A 21,555-nucleotide genomic window follows, 5' to 3' on the forward strand; every position below is an offset into this window, starting at 1 on the left:
CCTCCCGACACAGGCTGTCTTTACCATTAAGGGTTGTTTTGTGTTTTACTTTGGAGGTACGCCTCCCTCCTCCCATCCTCTCTGTGGCCATGTGGCTGCCCAGTGTGGCTGATACCCTCTGCCTTACAGCTGCCTCCTGCCTTGCTTCCTCTGGCGGCTTGGAGCACACTGACTCCTTTTCTTTTGGGGGATCTGCCACTAACTTCCTATTTCCCATCCCGGAAACATTTGTCTCTTGGCACCACCTTAGAATCCCTTAAACATGGATTCCCGTGTGTCATTTCTAAAGTGCAGTAAGAAGGTAGATGGAAGTCACGCCATCTCCCTGCACTCCATCTGCCCTCTTGCCTTCTCCCCACCACTTCCCCGTCTGTCCTGCCCCTGCCCAGAGGGATCTGAGCAGGGGCCTGGCTTGCTGCTGAGGCTGTCACAGCTGCCAGAGCCCTGGGTTGATCCCATAGGTCTTTCCTTGAGGACCCGACTCCCAAGGCTCCTTCCAAAGAGGAGCCCTTCAGGCCCATGGGCTGCATGGATGCTGGCGGCAGAGCTGGTCATCCCCCACCCACCCCCTTGTCTGCCTTTTTAAAGCTGCTTTTGCCTTCTGTGCCCCTAGGTCTCCCCTCTCCTCTTTGGGTCTAGGGGGGTGGTATGTGGATGCCACCTCTTGACTCCTCCTTCTTGCTGCCTGGAAGACCAATCTAGTGGGCCCCGTACTGTCAGCCTTGGAGGACAGAGTTCACAGCGTAGCAACGTGTTCAGAACTTAAGGACTTTGCAGGTCTTACCAAGGCCTGGCCATTCTACCTTCTTTAGTTCAGGATTCAAAAGACAGGTAGGAGCTTGGGAAGCTCATGAGGCCTCTCCTAAGGTCCCGGGATGCTGCCTCCAGCTCCTGTCATCCTGGGGAATTGCTCTGGGGTCCTCTCCCCTTTTAGCCTTTTCCAACTCTCAGCCAAACTGGAAAGCCCTCTTCCCAGCAGTGCAGTGTTGAAGGTGCCCGTAGAATGGGTGTTATAATCAGAGTGAGCAGCCTGGTCCTAGGGCTCTGTACAGGACCAGACCCCTGAGGCTGGGGTCTCCTGACCCACACCTGACCAGCCCCCATCTTCCCTCTCTGCTTCTCCCTCCGCTCCTCTCTGCCTCTTGGTCTTGATGAAAATCAAAGCCATTTTAAAAAGTGCATAGCACAGTGCCTGGCCTGGTTCGGGCCCTCAATAAACATTTCTTAAATGGATGAAAGAACAAAGCAAAATGCAAATGCTGTGTTTTGTGATTTGAGATCTAGGGAGGTGGCTTAGGACAAAAACCCACAGAAGGACTTACTCAGCGTTCAGACTCATCAGATGTCGATCCCCCATGGTCGGGCTCAGGTGGGCCCAGGTCTCGTCATTGGCTCTGTCCTCTCCTGTGAGGCAGCTGCAGCAGTTGCAGGGCAGGGTCAGGGGATTCCTCAGCCGGAACCTCTGGCACTTCCCCTTCTCTGAGTTCATCCTCCCACAGTGCTCTTTAGCATTCTGTCTTGATCAGGGTATGGTTCTCTCAGCCCTTGGCTCTGGCTTTCACCAGGACCCTGTTTGTTTTTCTTTCTCAGATGTGGGATGGGGAAGGACAGGACCAGCAGCCCTGACCCTTACGTGATGTCTGTTCTTTTACTCAGTAGTTTCTGCAAAATTCTGATCTCTGATTGGGTTCATGTGGGTCCTCTGCTTTTCCCTGACTGATCACTGGGGTCTGGGGACATAGGGCTGTCATCGGCCAAGCTTGAGTCCTCTGTTCTCCCAGGAACCAGGGGGATGGGTCCGCCCACCTAGCAAGCAGGTGCTGAGAGTGAGGGGAGGGGGCTCTCCAGATGGAAGTCCAGTGCTGTCCCTTGAGTAAGTAGATGCTGGACAGCCTGTAGCAACCAATGTTCTGTGACACGGCCCCCACTGGCATCAGCAACTCACTTCCTTGCCGGTCATTGGCTTGGAGCCATCAGAGGGCCCTGATGTCGGTGCTCAGGAGGTCACAGCTTAGTGCTGTATCCCTCCCCTGTGAAGTGTATTTACAGCGAGCCAACTGCACAGACTATCGCGAGGCTGCACACGGCATCACCTGTGAAGCACCCGGTAGGCCCAGGGCTGGGGCCTGTGGACCCCTCACTGGTGTGGGCTGCCATTGTCTTTGCTGTCACTGACGACACCTAGGTGAGGTCTTAGAGTCCTTTGTGGGAAAACAAGCCTGTTGGATGCAGCACTGGAGACGGTCCTGCCGTATCAGTTTGTCTTCACACCGTTCTGTTAGACGGACCCTAACAGAATCCTCATGTTCCAGACAATGAAACTGAGGTACCAGAGAGTTTCCTTGCAGACAGAAAACGGTGGTCTGCCTGACCACGAGCCCTGCTCTCTGGCTGCCGTAATCGAGGGCCGCTGTTGTTAAGCCCCTTCTGATGACACACAATGGGCTTTTGCGCAGTAACGCCCCTCCACAGAAGTGGCAGGTGTGTGCATGGCACAGACTCACCCCCTCTGTTTACTGGTCATGTTTGTCATAAGTAGCACCTGGTGCCACCTGAGTGGCCTACCCGGGCCTGCTTTTCCTTCTCAGTTTGCCTCTGTGTTACCTTCTGTTCCAGCTCACTCTTCCTTTCACCCTCTTGCGCTCCTTCTCGCCCTCAGACCTGGGCTGAACTACAGCCATCTGGAGGGGCCCCTGCCCACCCTGGGCCCTTAACTTCCGGTGCTTCTGGCTGCAGGCAGCGGAGCGGAGCACAGGACACTTGGTGATGTCTGAGTCCAGTCCTGTTTGAGATCTGGTCCTTTGTGTGCCCACCGTGGCTGTTGTCAGCTCTTGTCCTGCAGCCCCTAATGGCTGGAGTCCGGTACTCACTGCTCACTTAGGGATAAAACTGCTGGTGGAACTGTCTAAAGTGTGGGAGGTTCTGACATCCAGGTATGGCTGCTTCCTTCCCAGGGCCAGTCCTGGCAGAGGCGCTAGGTCACCCTCAGGGCCATACCCTGAGCTGTGTCTCCAGCCCCTTGTGTTCCACAGTGTTTGTCTCCCAGGCCCATCCTTCTCCTCCCTGACTGACACCATGAGAAAGGGAATGCCTACCCACCTTCTCCAGAGATGGCTCATTCCTGATGTGCTTTAGCCACAAGGTGTTCTGTGGCCTGAGAGCTTTCTGGACGAGTTAAGCTGTCTTGTATGTCATGGAACCAAAGCTCGGTAACCTGTGGAAAAATGATGAGCTCTGGGGCCACCTTTGATTTTCAGGGGAACCTGCAGGATGTGGCACTCTCATGCTGCCTCTGGAAGGTCCAGGACCTTCGGCCTTTTGAATCCTCGATCCCAGATTGTCCACCTGCTCTGTGCTCCCAGCTCCAAGTCTAGCTCTGCCGGACAGACCATCTGCCCAGAGCCCCTCCTCGGTCTCTGGGCCCCACACCTGACTCTGAGGCTGCATTTGGGCATGATTCAGACCTGACTCCGAGCCCCACAACTGGCCACAGGCACCCCGTCTGTCTGAGGCTCTCACTTGTCTCTGAGACCCTGGCTTCACACCTGGCTCTAAACTCCATTTGTCTTCCAGGCCTCGTGCTCGGATCTGAATCCCATGTGGGGTCTGAGGTCCATAGTAAGGCTCACATCTGCCTTGGCACTTAGCTTTACATGGGACTCTCACATCTGGTTTTGTAGGTAAAGTTCATGGCAAAGTAGCTTTGGAAACACAAAAAGAGGTTCTTTGCTGCAGTAGTTCTGGTGCCTTTGACAAGCTTGGGTGGAGGAGGGCACTGTGTGCCATGGTCTCCAGACCTGTTAGAGTCAGTTCCTAGATCTCCCAGGAGACCCACGTTCCTCAAAATGGTCAAGAAGCCCTGCCCTGGTGGCCTGCTGCAGACCCTGCCTGCTAATATATTTGTCAGGGCTCTGGACAAAGCACTCTGTGCTTGGTGGATCACACTGGTAAGCAGGGCCAAGGCCAGCAGGGCCTGCTCTTTTGAAACCCAGACTGTGTCACATACCTGCCAGTGGGGGCCCCTGCAGGCCACATGCAGCTGGGGCAGGTGTGTTCCCAGGATCCCTGAACCCTGTTCGGGGAGTAGGAAGGAGGTACAGAGGAGGGGTCATAGGACACTGGGGCCCATCAGAGCTGGAGCTGGGAACAGGCGGGGTGCTGAGGAGCAAGACGTGTTACCGCAGAGGATGCACTGGAAGCTTCCGAGCCCATGTCTGGTTTTGTGCTCCTCTGAGAATTAGTTCCCTTAATGAGGCCCCTAGTTTGCAAAAGGCCACAGGCCTAGACCGGCCCCACGTGAGTGCAGTGGCAGAAGGCCCGAGGCAGTATCCAGGGCCCGAGTGTGGACATTTTCCTGCCTGTTGGCCCCAGTGGGCTGACTGAGTTGGGCACGCCTGGCAGGGACATGTCATACATACTATTTTTGCATTTTGTTAGTGCATCTCGTATTCCTGGCTTTGTGCTAGGTACCAGGAGGCAAGGAGAACCGGTAAGAAGTGGGGTGAAGGGCCTGAGACCATGAACGGTCTGGATCCAGAAATGGCAAGGGGTAAAGAGAAGGTCTGGGTTGATATTAGGAGTTAGCCATTGGCTGTAGGGTAAAAAGAAGAGCTGATGGTGGCTCCCAGGCTCTGTGTGTGGCAATGACAGGGTGCCGTTCACTGAGTTGGGGATGGAGGGACATGTGTGGATACCCCAGTAGAGGTGTTGGACTCATCAGAGGCTGTCTGGGTCTCACACGTAGCATTCCTGGGCACACTGGCCATAGCAAAGGGTGTGAGTGGATAATGTTGCCCAGGAGAAACTGCAAACTAAGAGGGGAGCTCTCCGAAAATCCATCTAGGAAGGAAGAGGCCTGGGAAAGAATGTCTCGAAGGGAAACATGAACAGGTCAGCAGCGGGGTCTTGCTGACTGCCTGGGCAACTGTGGGGCAGAGGGCGGAGTGGGGAGGGTGTGGCAAGGCCAGACCTCTCTCACTGGCTGAGAGTCACTGGGAAACAGTGAGACGGTGCAGGATTCAAATGTAGGTGGAAAGACGTGGGGCCGTGGGGGCCTCAGCGTGATCTGGACTCAGCCTCTTCAGGGTGGCTGCTGGAGGTGTTGGTGGGTGATGGTGCCTGGTGAAGTATCATGTGTTAGAGGGTGGGTGGCCCAGAAGCTCTTTGGGAGGCTGGCAGGTGCTGTGATGTGGCTATTTGGCGGCCAGAGCCTGGCCAGGGAGGTGGCCAGACGGCTGAGAGTGACAGTGGGTGTGCAGAGAGGCCATGGAAACATGGAAGTCAGACATGGACACTGCTCGGGTTTGTGCCCTGGGGATGGTGTGGGCAGTACCCTCTTCCCCGAGAGAAAGAGGAGAAGCAGACACCTGGGCCATGGGTGACCCCAGGCCCCTCCCTCCTGTGCCCTGGGGCCTTTGGCAGGCACAGCCTTCCTTGGGCATTTTCTCTTGGCCTCCTGACATCTCCAGCATGCTCTGGGAGGCGGGAGCAATGTGAATGGCTCTCCTCACATCTCTTGCCCTCGGGCCCCTGGCTCCGTGGGTGCCTCTGGAGCCAGCCTGCCCTCTGCCCAGGTCTCCAGCTCAGCCCCTGCCAGTACTACCCAGACAGGCACAACTCTGCTCTGCCCAGCTCGGACCTCCTGGAGCCCAGACCCTGCTCTGGGCTCCGGCCGAGCCTCCTGGCTGCGCTGCCCGCGCCTGCCCTGTGCCTCTGCCTTCACTGCTGTGGTCCTGCAACTCATCAGTGTGCTTCAGTCACACCTGAGACTCCAGGTACACCTGCCATCACAACTCCACTGAAAGCTAAGCCTTGGGGCAGGGGCAGGGCCAGGGTAGGTGTCCATCCTGTGATACAGGTCCCCGGGGCAGGGCCAGGTTAGGTGTCCATCCTGTGATACAGGTCCCCAGGCCAGGGCCACTTTGTTGGGGCTGGTGGGTGGAGGCCAGGTGCATATTCCTGGTCCTGCTCCTCTCTGGGTGTCCACAGTCAGGTCCCTCTGAGTGATTCTCTGGGAGTCTCCTCTGGCAAGCCCCTCCAGCAGTCACCACCACCTGGGCACCCACCCCCAGGGGACCCCCCGACCCAACACCACCTGGCACCTCCCCTTGGGAGTCCCCTCAACCCTGGCTGCCTCCCCACTTTGCCCCACCGTGCAGGTGGATCCATGGAGGCCAGGTCCAGTGGGAGCAAAGACAGCTTATTCTGGTGGTTGGTGCCTGTGCTGAGGCCCACCTCAGGTGTTCTTGAAGCCCCTTTCTGTTTGGGGGCACAGTGGGGCCTCTTCAGGAAGTTCTGCTCTGGATCTGAGCAGCTGGGAGGAGGCAGTAGGGACAGAGGCTGAGGAGAGGACAGAAATGAGGTCCCATGGGAGAGACAGAGCTCAGATCTCCACAGAGGGCTGACCTCTCACAGGCGGGAGACAAAAGACGAAACCTGCTTTAAGGGGAGCCCCATGCGTGTGTGGGGCAGGCACTGGTGATGCTGTGTGGTGAGGACAGCACAGAGGTTGGGGTGGGGGACTCAGCCTGGGCAGGGGCAGGGAGAGGGGGTGGGAGGGCCACTGGAGAGGGGCCCGGCCAAAGAGGATGTCAGGGGCTCAGCACCCCCAGGCGGCCAGGCACCTGCCGAGCCCTGCAGCCACGCTTGTGGTTCACCTGCACTTGGAGACTCTCGCACAGGCGCCTCTCCTCCACCAGCAGCTCCAGCTTTGTCCCTCCCACAGCAGCTGGGCCCTCTGCACCTGAGTTCCTCCCTCCACACCTGGCTGCCCATTGTGTGGTTGCAGCTGTGGGTCGCGTGGGCCTGGCCGGCTAACTCTCTCTCTCATTGCTCTCTCCTGCCCATCTGCATGTGGCTGCTCTGTCGAGCTGCGCCGTGGTCCCGAGCGCCGGCTGTGTAAGTGAGCATGCCCATCCCATGCCTCTTGCCGTCCACACGCTGTGCCTGTCTGCCTGGGTCTCTGCTCTGCGTGGCTGTGAGAGGCTCTGGTGCCACTGACAGCCCCTTGAGGCTTCCCCTGACACAGTGGGGAAAGGGATGGGAATGGGAGGACATGGGAGTGGGTTTTTCTCTGGAGCTATCACCCCAGGTAGGCCTCCCACCACGGCAGAGCCAAGGAGGGGCTAGAGCTCTAGGGTCCTGTCAGGTGAGGCTGGGAAGTGAGCTGCCATCGGTTCTTGTGTGTGTGCGTGCGTGCATGTGTGCGTGTTGCGTGTCTGCGTGTGTGTGCTGCTGCCACTGCAGCATGTCTGTAACGCGTGTGGGCACCGTTGCTGCTGTTGTGTGCTGTCTGTGCAGGAGGCTGCCTTTGTGTTGTGGGTGTGCACGGCCTCACACCTGCCCTGCATGTGCTGCTGCTCCATACGGGTACGAGCCCTGCCTAGTGTCTGTCTCCTGTGTCACGGACCTGTTCAACCTCATGCTGCTGCCAGCCTTTATCACGACTCAGCTGTCCCTGGAACCTGCCCAGGATCCCCTGGGTCTTCTCATGAGAGCAGAGCTGTGTGGGGGGTGGGCGGTGAAGGGTACTGCCCAAGTCTCACCGTCCCGAGTATCTGTGGATCCCGCCATGCCCAGAGCCGGTGTCGGAGGCTGGCAGGAGGGAGAAGCCAGCCCTTTGCCATGAGAGGCTGTCTTTTCTTTGGTTGGGCTGCACTTGGAGCCTGGATGGAGTGGAGGGGGCCACCAGTCATTCCTCATATTCCAGCCAGTCGCTGGCTCTGGTCCCAGGGGCCAAAGAAAAGGGCCAGGGTAACCGTAGGATCCCACCCTTTATTTCTTCCTCTGGCCGGGCTACTCCCGCCAGCCCCAGCCCGTTTCCTCCTGGACCCTGCCCGCTCCCCTCCGCCCGTCCCCCCTTGGCTGTGCGCCCCTCACCTGGCGCTGACCCCTCTCCCTCCGCAGGCTCTTCAGCAGCCTCGGTGAGCTGAGCTCCATTTCAGCGCAGCGCAGCCCCGGGGGCCCGGGCGGCGGGGCCTCGTACTCGGTGAGGCCCAGTGGCCGCTACCCCGTGGCGAGACGCGCCCCGAGCCCGGTGAAGCCCGCGTCGCTGGAGCGGGTGGAGGGGCTGGGGGCGGGCGCGGGGGGCGCAGGGCGGCCCTTCGGCCTCACGCCCCCCACCATCCTCAAGTCGTCCAGCCTCTCCATCCCGCACGAGCCCAAGGAGGTGCGCTTCGTGGTGCGCAGCGTGAGCGCGCGCAGTCGCTCCCCCTCGCCGTCGCCGCTGCCCTCGCCCGCGTCCGGCCCTGGCCCTGGCGCCCCCGGCCCACGCCGACCCTTCCAGCAGAAGCCGCTGCAGCTCTGGAGCAAGTTCGACGTGGGCGACTGGCTGGAGAGCATCCACCTAGGCGAGCACCGCGACCGCTTCGAGGACCATGAGATAGAAGGCGCGCACCTACCCGCGCTTACCAAGGACGACTTCGTGGAGCTGGGCGTCACGCGCGTGGGCCACCGCATGAACATCGAGCGCGCGCTCAGGCAGCTGGACGGCAGCTGACGCCCCACCCCCACTCCCGCCCCGGCCGTGCCCTGCCGGCAGGGCCCCCCACCCCCACCCCGGGCCGCGGGCTCGGCCTGCCCCTTACGACGGCGCCCGGGCCAGGAATGTTGCATGAATCGTCCTGTTTGCTGTTGCTCGGAGACTCGCCCTGTACATTGCTTAGTGCCCTCACCGGCCGCCCAGCCCACCCAGCACACAGTCAGGAAGGGCGTGGACCAGGGAGGCTGGGGCGGGAGGTGCCGGGGGTGGGGTGCTCTAGCGTGACCACCTCCTTCGCAGCTCCTGGTGGCCATTCTCCCAGAGGGGGAACCTAGTCCAGCATGCGAGGTCAGGACCCGCCTTGGTGACTCGGGGGGAGGGGGGAGACATTGGGATTCTCGATGGGGGCCAAGGAGCCCCCCTGTTTTGCATATTTTAATCCACTCTATATTTGGAACGAGAAAAGGAACAAATATCTCTGTCCGTAATAGTTTCCTCTCCCCTCCCTTCTACTTCCACTGGTCCCACTGCAGCTGCCCAGTCTTCCATCTCCGGCCCCTCACTGCCACTGCCACCCCACAACGGGGCAGGGGACGCTCCAGCTGGTCTGGGGTTGGCCAGGGCCCTAGTGGCCCCGCCCTGGGGCCCCAGCTCGGCCCCTCCCCTCGCTGAGCTCTAGTGTGCCCCACCGACCCTTCAGGTGCTGCTCGTGGTGGGAGGGGCGGCAGGCCGCGGGTCCTGCTGTGCACCCGCGGGACCAGCCGGCCTGGGAGACCATCGGCCGGGGGGGGGGGGGGATGAGGGCAGGGCCCTGCCGCTCCACCGCAGCCATCTTCCTCACAGGGTCTCTCCCCAAGGAGGGGGCTAGCTTGGTCCCCATGCTCTTGGGCAACTACAGCAGAGAAGCCTCCCTGCCTTGGACCCCAAAGTCTCCTGTCCTGCCCTTTATGTGTGTGGGTGAAACTGGGTGCGTCTGAGCACGTGGGAGCCATGTGTGTGCCTGATTACTGAGTGGCCACCAGGGGCCGCTCTGGACTAGCGCGGGGCCGTGGAGGCGTGCACAGTGTGCATGCATGGGGTGTGCCTGTGAGAGCACCCTGTCTCCTCTTCCAAAGAAAGTCAGAGGCCATCCTGCACCCTGGGTCCAGCTGTTTGCCCAGCCTGTCCTTCCAGAGCCTCACCCAGCCTGAGCGGGGTTCCCTGGTGAATCCCTGCTGCTTGGGGAGGCCCCAAGGGCCCCTTGGAGGCAGCGCCCCCACCTTGGGCTTCTGAGGGCATCATAGGGGGACCCCTAGAGTCAGTTCACCACAGGCCCTGGGGAGAGTCAAAGACCCTCGAGGGTGCCCAGCCCCCCACACTGTGACTCCTCACACTCAGCGATGGCCTGTGGGGTGGGGGGCCCTGGGACGTTTTTAAACCTAGGGTTTGGAGTCTGGACTAAGCTCCATCCACGTCACTCACAAGTTTCTGTTTATATTTCTAGCTTTTTTTAATAAAAAAAAAAAAAAAAGAAAACAGAAGTTTTCACAACCCAGGGGCCTGGCACGCCGGTCTGTGCCTGCCCGCCCCGCCCTGGCCCACCGGCCCCACTCCCTGGGCACAGAGTCACACCCACTCACCCTTCCGCCAACAGTCCAGGTCACACAGCAGCAGTCACTGTAACAGACTGCCACATACACACTCGGTCTCACACTCACCTGTGGGTTTTGGTTCCGTTCAATTTGGGTTTTTAACTTTACAGGGTCAGTTCCGCTTCACCTCCTTTTGTATGGAGTTCCATCTGGGGGTTTTCACCCCCTGCTCCAGTCCTGAGGCCTCCTGACCCTGACGTTGTGATACGCCCCACAGAGATCTATGTTTCTTATATTATTATTATTGATAATAATTATTATAATATTATTATGTAATAAATTTATAAGAAATGAAGCCATGGCTCAGTTGCCTGCTTGAGGGGATATTTGTGTCTGTCCCTCATACCAGCCACACAAACCTCCTCAGCCTGGACCACATGCACGGGTGACTCCTAGATCCCTATCTTTGACCTCCATGCCTAGGCACCTGGCATCTTCCAGCATCTTCTCCGAGTCTGCTGGAACTCAGCCCATGCCTTCTGCACCGAAGGCTTTTCTCTGTTCACCAACCCACTGAGTAGCACCTCCTAAGCTGGAGGCCACTTGTCCTCCATGACCCCTGCCAGGTTTTAAGCCTAGGGTTTAAGACTTGCTCCCGCCAGCGTCCGGTTGCTTTTAAATTCTGCTGCTCCTGTCTTGGAACCCGCTCACATCTCTTGCAACTGTCCCACCCCACGGCTGCAGACCAGATTTAGCCCTCACTCCTTCCCTGCTGATTCACTGGTTTTCTGTTTCCATTTCTGCCCTCTGCTCACAAACACCAGCCTGTCTGTAAATGCAGCTGATGGATGGACCCCGTGAGCCAGTCCAGCCCAGCCAGTGCTGCCGTGGCCCTGCCAGCATCCCCTGCTCCCTCCCCATGCACACATGCTGCTCGCCAGTCTCCCTCCACCTCCTGCAATCCCTGAGCCGCTATGACGCTTCAGGGCTCTGTCTCACACATGCCCTCCTCCTTCTGCCTGGATCACCCATCGTTTGCCTGCATCAAGCATACATAGCCTGGAGGCTGATCTCTGGATCCTGTCTTCCAGGACGTTTTCTCTGACCCACCCTCCCTGGAGTCCCAGTTAGGTGTTAGGCTGTGCATCTGCACGGCCCTGGTGCTATCTCAAATTAGAGCAAGTTGGTGCTTCTCACCTTGGGTTGTCTGCCCAGGTGCTCCCACCCTGAGCACCAGAGACAAGACATTGTCCTTCAGGAGCGCACAGGCAGTCATGTGAGCAGCCGATAATGTGGCAAAAAAGACACGTCCTGGGTGGCACCTGGTGGGGGTGGCCAGCCAACAGGAGGGACAGAGACCCCTCGCTGAGTGGAAGGAGGTGGTGAGCTATGTCTTGAAGGGCAAACAGTAAGGCAAGTGGGCAAAGGCAATCAAGAGGGAGCCGTGAGAAAGTAGAGGGCACAGGACCCAGCACTGAGGCCAGGGGCTGCAGAGATGTGACATCCCCGGTGGGGAGGGTTGCTTACAGGAGGGGCAGTGGTTTCAGAGCCTGGACACACTGGGTTGAGGAGGCGTGTGAATATGACAGAATGACAATTGCATACCTCGGCTCTGTGGTTAACCCTAGCCAGGGGTGGGGCCGGTGGCACCGTGGAGAAGTGCCACTAGCCCCAGACTCCGAGTCCCCACAGAGGCCCAGGGCTCCATGTGCAGCACAGGGAGACCCACCCTCCCGATGCCACACACTCAGGCCCAGAGCGAGTCAGGGGCCCCCTGCTCCCACACTCAGACCCTTGCAGGGCCCCCCTCCTTGACTTCCCGTGCAGCCCTTTCCTTATGATGGCCTCAGTTTCTAATCTGAAAATAAGATGAGGATTAGGAAATGTTGAAAATTTGAAATTGTGTGGCCTCTGCTCTTCCTGTGGGCTGGCACCCCCCAGCCACTCCCAAGACCTGTGGACAACTTTGGGGCAGGGCCAGGACATGGAGGCTGCTTTTGTTTTGTTTTGAGACAAGGTCTCACCCTGTCACCCAGGCTGGAGTGCAGGGGCATGATCGTGGCTCACTGTAGCCTCAACCTCCTGGAATTGAGCGATCCTCCTGCCTCAGCCTCCCAAGTAGCTGGGACTACAAGCGTGGGCCATCACACCTGACTAATTTTTTTTTTAAATTTTTTATGAGATGGGGGCCTCATTTTGCTGCCCAGGCTGGTCTAGAACTCCACCCTCCTTAGCCTTCCAAAGTGCTTCGATGACAGGTGTGGGCCACCTTGCCCAGCCTGAGGCTGGTTTTCAAGCTGTCATCATCCATAGCCTCAAAGGGCCTTCGTCCTTCTCCATGGCGCCACCCAGACCCTCACCTGTTTGCTTAAACCACCCCTGAGGCACCTGCTTCCCCTGGGTGAAGACCTGAAACCTACCCCTTTTCGGCCCTCAAGGTTTCACTGCGTCAACCATTCTTACTCCCTCTGGGATCTTCTTGCCTTCCTGGCTGGCTGGACATTGAGGATGGATGGATAAGTTTTCTGCTCCTCACAGAGGGTGGTGGGGACAGGAATGGAAAAGTAGGGGATTGGGGGCTGGAAGGGATTGAAGCTCAGGGTGAGAAAAACTAGGGTGGGAGTTGGATTGCCCAGGTAAATAAGGCATGGGGACAGAAGTGGGCACGGCTGGCGAAGGCAGCGGGTGGTTGGGGTGAGCAGGAGCAGCGAGAATGGCTGGGATGAGCTGGAGGGGTGCCTGGGGGTCAGGGTGGAAGCAGAGAACAGGGAGGAGTTTGAGGGGGAGATGGGGAGCCCCCATCCTGCCCCCTGTGCTGAGCACTCTGCCTCAGCCTGAGCCATGCCCTCGGATGGGACCCCACCCTCTGGCCCCAGACCTGTCACCCATTTCTCCTTCGCTCTTGGAACAGCATGAAGAAGGTCAGACAAAGTCACTCTGAGTTGAGATGTTTGTTGCTTCCATTAGATTAAATGACAAAATTAAATGGGCCGGGCCAGGTACTTTTCCTGCAACCATCACTATAGCCAGGGGCAGGCACGATGACTGGCAGCCCCTTCTAGAATCAGAAGTGGGTAAGCTTTGCAGAGTCAAACCATAATGGTCTTCTGGAATCTAGACACTGACATTGGGTCTTCAGACTTTTTTATTGATACCTCCTAAATATTTGTAAAGAAATAGGTGCTATCTATTAAAAACACCTGAATAATATTTTCTTTAACAGTCAGAACTTTAATCTTCTTCTTTTTTTTTGAGACAGGGTTTCACTCCCATTGCCCAAGCTTGAGTGCAATGGTGCGATCTCGGCTCACTGCAACTTCTGCCTTCCGGGTTCAAATGATTCTCCTGCCTCAGCTTCCTGAGTAGCTGGGATGCAGGTGCCACTGCACCTGGCTAATTTTTGTATTTTTTGTAGAGACGGGGTTTTGCCGTGTTGCCCAGGCTGGTCTGGGACTCCTGAGCTCAAGTGATCTGCCTGCCTCACCCTCTCAAAGTGCTGGATTTACAGGCATGAGCCTCTGCACTTGGGCCCACTTCTTCAATTCTTCTTGCCATTTCTTGAACTATATTTCCAAAGTCTTTTCCTGGTTATTTATGAGACACAACTTGATGCTCAGTTAAAATAAGTGAGGTCTGCTGACACTCAGTAGTGCAGCTGAAACCTATTCACATTCAAGTCACGAAATAGAACTTGTATGCCCTTCAGCTAGAGGAAGTGGGGCTACCTGACATAAAGGTAGAAAAATCTCCTGACACTCGGAGGAGATAAAGTGTCATGACTTAGATAGGGCATATAGGAGATAGGAGGTTTCGTGACTCTCAGGTAAGGGAGATGAGACCTCCAGACAACCAGGAAGAGGTGAGAATACCTCCAGACCTCAGGGGGTTGAGATGAGAACTTTGGACACCCAGAATAGAGGAGATCTCATGATACTCTAGCAGAGGAGATGAAAGCTCCATGCCATTTAGACAGGGATATGAGACTATATTCAAGTAGAGGGTAGGACATGCCCTGGCACCCAGATGGGGGCAATGAGATCTCCCAACACTCTGGTATACCGGTGGAGACTTCAGAACATTCATATAGGTAAAATACAACCTCTTGACATTCAGCTAGAAGATGTAAGACCTCTTGATTTTCAGGTAGAGAAAGTGCGACAGGGTGACACTTGGGTGGTGGAGGTGAGAATTCTTAACCTGTAGGTGGAGGCAATGAGGACCTCTGGCATTGAAGTGGAAAAACAGAGTTGTTATTTCTTTCAAAGAAGGAGGTGATCACTCCCTGATACTGGGTAAGATATACGAGACCTATTGAACATTCATTTGAGGATGTCATAAGTACGACATTCAGTTAGAGAAAATAGATAAATCAAGATCATCTGATAATCTGAAAACTCAACACTCAGGAATAGGAGATGAGATGTCCTGACACTCAGGTTGGAGGCATGGGACCTTCTGACACCCACTTAGATGATGTGCAACCTATTGACCCTCGGGCTGGTTGAGATCTTACATTCAGGTAGAAGAGGTAAGGCTGCCCTCATGCAGGTAGGTAAGAGTGTGACCTCCTGACACTTGCAGGCGATGGGAAATGTTTTAACATTCAGGTGTTTGCAATAAGCATTTGTCACACTCTGGTAGGTGAGATGCTAGTTCCTGACGATCAGATGGGAAAAATGATGCTTCATGATATTCAGGTAGCTGTATGAAAACTCTTGACATTCAAGTATAGGAGAAAACACCTTGCTCCACCTCAGTCACAGAAAGCCGATCTGGAGACATTCAGGATAATAGGAGACCTTGTGATATTCAGCAACGGACAGGAAGGTGGGCTTTGCAGTTGTAAATTAGGAAAATTCAAAATGACTCTTGGAAAAGTGTGTTGATAGCATTCACTTGGAAGAGGAAAAGAAAACTTCCCCAACAACAATTAAGGATCAGTTAATCTGCTGACCCTGACTCCTCTGATCCACAAACATGTTGCACTGTCTCATCACTGAAGGGCTGAGCCGCTCCTCAGTCTGTGAGTCTGCAGTGGTTACAGCATGCATGAGAGGCAGACTCTGAACCTGCACAAAGCCAGAGCCTTGGGTGATGTGGGGACCTCGCAAGAGTTACTGGGAATGGAGATCCTGGCCTTGGGACAGAGGGAGTGGGGCTGCACAGGAGTCCCCCATCATCCTGGTGGTGGGGGAGCCTATGCAGGAAGTCAGGAAGTCTCTTCAGCACAAACCAGTTAAGGCGAGGGGCTCTTACCTGGCCTGACTGCTGGGGGTGGGGTGGGGGTCACCCCTGCTGATTGGCCAGGCAGCCACGGAACTTTGTGAGGTCACTAGGCTTGCAGGCCAGGCAGTGCCAGGAGTATGGTTGAGATGCTACCAACTGCCATTCTGCTGGTCTTGGCAGTGTCCGTGGTTGCTAAAGATAACGCCACGTGTGAGTAAGTGTCGGAGCACCTTGGTGGGGGAAGGATCTTCTGAGGAGCAGGTACCACCCCGACTCCCTCTGTCCAGGGCTAGGGAAAAGGAGGCTGGGCTTGGGCCTTAGCAGTCCCTGGGTCTCACAGCTCCTGTGACCCACATCCCTAACCTGGACCCCCCCTGCTCCCAGAATCAGCAGCCTGGATCCCCCAGACCCTCAGCTTTCGTGGTTTCCTCCAGAGATGGACCCCTCAGCACCTCAGGCGCCTTGTGCCTCTCCCACTCCCCCAGGGACTGACCCCACTGTCTTGAAGACATGAAGTCCTGATTTTGGGAGCCCTTATCCCCCCACAGACAGCTGAGATGTCCCAACCCGTGGTTGCCCCCAACAGCCCCAGGATATCATCGCTTCACACCGCTTGCACTCCTACCCCCCGGTAGGCTCTCTCACTCCAAGGTACCCCGAAATACCAACACCTCCCAAGCTATATGTGGCCTCCCACCCGTGACACAGTTCCCAGAGCCTCCAACTCTAGACCTCCACTGCTCTCAGTGTGCCCCCTACACCTGTGGGCCACAGTATCTGCCCCTGGCTGCTATCCCTCCTCCCATCACTGTCAACGACCCCCTTCATCACCTGACTTCCCTGAGTCTCCCACCCAAGATTGGTTATAAAGACCTCAGGCCATTACACCCCTCTGTCCCCAGGCCCCGCATCCCCACCTCTACCCTCCTGTTCTGCCCAGGGACGGGCCATCCCTCAGGGCCCATACAGCCTGTCCTGGCTTCCTATGGCCTCCTCTTTCTCCATCTGTGACTGCACCCACAAGAGCTGAGAAGTCGTGGCCCCAGAACCATTTCCTAGAGCCTGCGGCTTCCTACATAGCGCAGGCTGCCCCTGCTTTCCCAGAACCCGGAAGCTCTTCCCCACTTTTCCCAACCCCATGTCCCTGCCTCCCCTCAGTTATGGAGTTACAAGGACAGGCTGTGCTCATGCTAGGTTTGAACTGTGCTCTGGTCTCTCCCCAGTGGCCCCTGTGGGTTACGGTTCAGGCAAAACCCACAGGGTGGTGTCCGCATCGTCGGCGGGAAGGCTGCACAGCATGGGGCCTGGCCCTGGATGGTCAGCCTCCAGATCTTCACATACAACGGCCACAGGTACCACACATGTGGAGGCAGCTTGCTGAATTCACGATGGGTGCTCACTGCTGCTCACTGCTTCACTGGCAAAAAGTACGTGTAGGGATGCACTGAGGGAGGTCTTCAGAACGGCTCTTCTCAGAGAGGGGCGTTCCCCAGGGATGCTGTGCAGCGTCTCCCTGGGGCTCTGGGTCAAGTGGCTGCAAGACTCCGGGGGCTGGTCCAGACCTTTGCTAGGGGAAGGCCCTGAGGGTCGCTGTCACCAGGCTTTTGTCCAGCCAGTTGTGACCTGGCTTACCTTTGTGCCCACAGTAATGTGCATGACTGGAGACTGGTTTTCGGAGCAAAGGAAATTACATATGGGAACAATAAACCAGTAAAGGCGCCTCTGCAAGAGAGATACGTGGAGAAAATCATCATTCATGAAAAATACAACTCTGCGACAGAGGGAAATGACATTGCCCTCGTGAAGATCACCCCTCCCATTTCGTGTGGGCGCTTCATTGGGCCGGGCTGCCTGCCCCACTTTAAGGCAGGCCTCCCCAGAGGCTCCCAGAGCTGCTGGGTGGCTGGCTGGGGATATATAGAAGAGAAAGGTGAGTATGGGAGCACCTGCAAGGGGGGACGCTGCTGGCCATTCTCCTGGTGGTCTTTGAGGTGCAGCGGTCACTTGTTGACACCCAGCCAGGCTGCTTTCATCCTCCTCAGGGCGCTACACGTAGAGCCATCACCGTGGCCTTCCACAGTCCCCTGTGCCAGGTCACGTGATGGGTGACTCGTCTGGCTGTCTACGGGGGGGCTGACGGCAGGTGCAGGCAGAGCGCATCGTTGCTTAGAATGGGGTTGAGGCTGTGTCTGTATTTGGCACCTGGGGCCCAAGCTGCTGGATCCTGGAAACAAGCAGCAACCCTGAAACAGCCTTTGGAGAAGAGCTCCAGATAAGGTTATGTGGCCGTATGACAGTGCCTTCCACTCTCTGGGCCTTGGTTTCCTCATCTGTAAATGGAGGGGCTGGATCAGATGGTCACCAAGCTGACCATTTCCTAACACCTGTGATTCCAGGGCCCAGCCTTCCTGCTTCCAGGCTGTCTTTGTCACCATCAGCAGCCACCTCCGGTGTAGTCATAGCACCAAATCTACCCTCTCCATCCGAGTTACTTGACATTTGCTCTGTAGACTGGGAAGGGGACAGGTGGTTGGTGTGGCTTTCTGTGGGTCATAGGCATCCCTGTATTTCAGGCTTCCTGGAGTGTCCGGCAGGTACCTCTCCATTCAAGACGGGTGTAGCTGTCGCTCTAGAGCTCTGTCCATAACCAAGCTGTCTCTCTCTCCCCTGGCTCCCAGAAGATCTCTTGCCCATCCAACACTATCTGACACACTCGACACCAGATGAGTTCCAGAACAGTAGGGGGAATTTCTTCCGTACCAGACCAGGCTCACAGAGGGCCCCAGGTGTGACCTAGAACAAATTGTCATTACTGACTCCGTGGTCAGAGAGGCCCAGACACCTCTCCCTACATACTTAGGCACACTAGAGATACCATTTATCCCAGAAGCAACAGGTGACCCCATTAAATGGCAGCAGTGAGCAGCAAGGTTTTGCCAGCAGGACAAGACCCAGTAGGACTTGATCTCTGCATGTGACCTATATTTCCAGCTTTCCAAAAGTGGTGCATCTCAATCTCTTTTTTTCTTGATAATGGATAATGAGGCTTCTTAATTCAAGGCAATTCAGTCATATGAGTCTAAAACGCAGCCTTTTTTGGGTAACAACAACAAAAAGTCAATAATTTGAGGATTCTTCCTTTAACTCTTATTTCTTTCTCTGAGGGCGTGGTCTAAGTTTCTGACAGGTTTGTCACCTCTCCTGTCCCTCAGGGAAGGGAGTCTCATCCCAGCTGTCCTTGTTCTCACTGGCCTCACTTGACACGTGGCCATCCCCTTCTGGCCTGGAGTGACAGCCTGTATTCCAGCTGCCGATACCCATGGCTCTGCCCTGGCCTCTGTCCAGCCCCCTAGCCTGCCATGCTCTGTCCCCTGTCTGATGATGTCCACAGCTCTTGGGGGTCCCTATGTTCCTGGGAGGCTGATCTTAGGGTCCCCACTGCCAACCGTTGCTGTCCTATTCTATTACTCAGACGGATAGTAGTCTCCTAGCTACATCTTGGATGCCATGCAAAACCTTTTTTGTTCTGGAATTCCCATAAACCTAATAGGATCACTCTGTTTCTGTTTGGGGTTTTTTTGTTTTTCATTTTTGCAAACACATCCTGTACCCATAAGCCCAAGTCTTAAAGAAACCCCCAGGCTCCAACTCCTGTGATCCCTTCAAACCTTCCATGTCTTACCACCTCCTTCAACTCATCTGCTTTGGGGCTGGAAGGGTATTGCTTCTTTCCCATTGGATTTTGAGTCCCTGCAGACTTTTAAGCATTTGTTATTTAAAGCCCAGGTGTCGGCTGTGTGCAGTTGCTCATTCCTGTAATTTACCCAGCACTTTGGGAGGCCGAGGCAGGTGGATCACCTGAGGTCAGGAGTTTGAGACCAGCCTGGCCAACATGGTGAAACCCAATCTCTACTAAAAATATAAAACATTAGCAGGGTGTGGTGGTGGATGCCTGTTGTCCCAGCTACTCGGGAGGCTGAGGCAGGAGAATCACTTGAACCCGGGAGGTGAAGGTTGCAGTGAGCCAAGATCACGCCACTGCATTCCAGCCTGGGTAACAAGAGCGAAACTTCATCTCAAAAAAAACCTGCCAAGGTGTTGGGATTTAGAAAACCCTTTTCTGTTTCAGACACCTGGCTCTTCACAATAAAACCCATGGCTTTCAAGACTATGGGCTCTGCCCTAGACTTAAAAAGTCATCTTGGCCGGGCGCGGTGGCTCACTCCTGTAATCCCAGCACTTTGGGAGGCCAAGGAGGGTGGATCACAAGGTCGTGAGATCGAGACCATCCTGGCTAACACGGTGAAACCTCATTTCTACTAAAAATACAGAAAATTAGCCGGGCATGGTGGCGGGCGCCTGTAGTCTCAGCTACTCGGGAGGCTGAGGCAGGAGAATGGCATGAACCCGGGAGGCGGAGCTTGCAGTGAGCCGAGATGGCACCACTGCATTCCAGCCTGGGCGACAGAGCAAGACTCTGTCTCAAAAAAAAAAAAAAAAAAAAAAAAAAAAAAAAAATCGTCTTAATGGCTAATAAGCCAGGATTGTTGTCATTGTTGTTTCAATGTCACCCCTACCCCAAGGGCAGTGCATGTACAAAACTCTCACTGCTGCTTGGATGGTAAGAAAAGGTAGGGGCTAAGGGGATTAAAAAACATAAAGCCAGCGAACACTCATTCAGCAGCCGCTTACCAGACGCCTGCTGGGTGCCGAGCCCTATGCACGTCACTCGTGTGTCCCCTGTCTCCCGCCTTGGCCTGTGCAGCTATGTTCTGGGTCTGCCCCTACCTCAGTCTGCTCCCATCTGCTCTGCAGGTGACGTCCAGATCCACCCCCAGGGTTGTAGGTGCTGCTGCGGTGGGGGCCAGAGTGGCTGCTGCTGTTGGGGACCCTTCTGTCTGTGGGACCCCTTGAAAAGGAGCAACACTGGCTGCATGCGCCGTAGCATCGGGTCTTTCTAACCCAAAGGTCACGGTAGAGAGTCCAGCGCTTTCTTTCTTTTTTTTGTTTGAGACGGAGTCTGGCTCTGTCACCCAGGCTGGAGTGCAGTGGCACCGTCTCGGCTCACTGCAACCTCTGCCTCCCGGGTTCACGCCATTCTCCTGCCTCAGCCTCCCGAGTAGCTGAGACTACAGGCGCCCGCCACCACGCCCGGCTAATTTTTTGTATTTTTTTTTAGTAGAGACGGGGTTTCACCGTGTTAACCAGGATGGTCTCGATCTCCTGACCTCATGATCTGCCCGCCTCGGCCTCCCAAAGTGCTGGGATTACAGGCGTGAGCCACCGCGCCCGGCCAAGTCCGGGGCTTTCAAGGAAGTCCGCATCGGGGTTGTTTCAACCGCCCCTGCCCCTGCCAGGTCTGCCCGTGTGTGGAGGCGCTGCCCCGAGCTTCCCCTGCAGTCTCCTCGGAACAGATACGCAGCATATGGGGAGGGACTTATTGACCCAGCTCCAGCAGATCCCGTCCGCAGCTGAGCCGAGGAGTTCTGAAGAGGGACAAGAAGCAGGGGGAGTGGCTTACAGCCAGACTGTGGGAGTGGACAGTGTGTCTCAGACTGGAGTCTGGAGAGGAGCAGTCCTGAGGCCAGGCTCCAGCCCCTCCACGTCTCTCCTGTGACCTGGGTGGGCGGTGCTCCAGCCTTCTGATCCAAAATGGGAATAACGGGACCATGTGACTCAGGGAGTGCTTAGTGCGCACTAGGTGTTATTGGTAATACTGCAACTAACCTCCATAATCCATCGTTAATAGGCACACCCACCCTCCATCCACCTGTCCATGGGCCTCCACCCTTCCTTCCTCTCTTCCTCTCTCCTCTGGCCTTGATTTGGATAACATTTCCCCACCTCCTCCCACCACCTCTCGTCTGCTCTTTCTGGTGTCTAAGGAGGGGTCGGGGCATCAACCGGATGGGTCTGAGGTTTAACTGGAGCATCACAGAGGATGGGGTTGGGTGGGGCAAGGAGGCAGGGCTTTTGTCCGTGTCTCCCATGATCACTGACCACCGAGTGGTCTGACTGTAGCCCCCAGGCCATCATCTATGCTGATGGAGGCACGTGTGGATCTCATCGACCTGGACTTGTGTAACTCGACCCAGTGGTACAATGGGCGCGTTCAGCCAACCAATGTGTGCGCGGGGTATCCTGTAGGCAAGATCGACACCTGCCAGGTAACCTTCCTTCTGGCTTCTGGGCCCCTGGGTCCCTCCAGGACTCTCCCGGCCCCTGAGAACATCCTCCTTTTGGATCCCCAAGCTCCACTATCTCCACTGCTCTGCCCAG

The 21,555-nt window shown here is 56.3% G+C and overlaps 2 protein-coding genes across 8 annotated transcripts in view; both read left to right on the plus strand.

Moving 5' to 3' along the window:
- SHANK3 (SH3 and multiple ankyrin repeat domains 3) overlaps positions 1–10,405 on the plus strand; it is a 64,281-nt gene extending 53,876 nt beyond the window's left edge. For 3 of the 7 annotated variants that reach the window (XM_054676125.1, XM_054676124.2, XM_063808078.1), the window contains one exon: positions 7,906–10,405. In XM_054676125.1, coding sequence (XP_054532100.1) covers positions 7,906–8,497 — 592 coding nt within the window. In that variant the 3' untranslated portion in view covers positions 8,498–10,405. Of the gene's footprint in view, positions 1–613 lie in introns of all 7 variants that reach the window. The other 4 variants (XR_008541883.1, XM_054676123.1, XM_054676126.2 and 1 more) reach the window with 4 other exon arrangements.
- Positions 10,406–10,501: 96 nt separating this feature from the next.
- Positions 10,502–21,555, plus strand: part of ACR (acrosin) — a 78,130-nt gene continuing 67,076 nt past the window's right edge. The window contains exons 1-4 of the mRNA XM_016939515.4: positions 10,502–15,490; positions 16,500–16,703; positions 16,923–17,206; positions 21,298–21,443. Of these exons, the coding sequence (XP_016795004.2) occupies positions 15,414–15,490; positions 16,500–16,703; positions 16,923–17,206; positions 21,298–21,443 (711 nt within the window). The 5' untranslated portion in view covers positions 10,502–15,413. The remainder of the gene's footprint in view (positions 15,491–16,499; positions 16,704–16,922; positions 17,207–21,297; positions 21,444–21,555) is intronic.

The sequence above is a fragment of the Pan troglodytes genome, chromosome 23 (genome assembly GCF_028858775.2).
Source record: "Pan troglodytes isolate AG18354 chromosome 23, NHGRI_mPanTro3-v2.0_pri, whole genome shotgun sequence".
NCBI lineage: Eukaryota > Metazoa > Chordata > Mammalia > Primates > Hominidae > Pan > Pan troglodytes.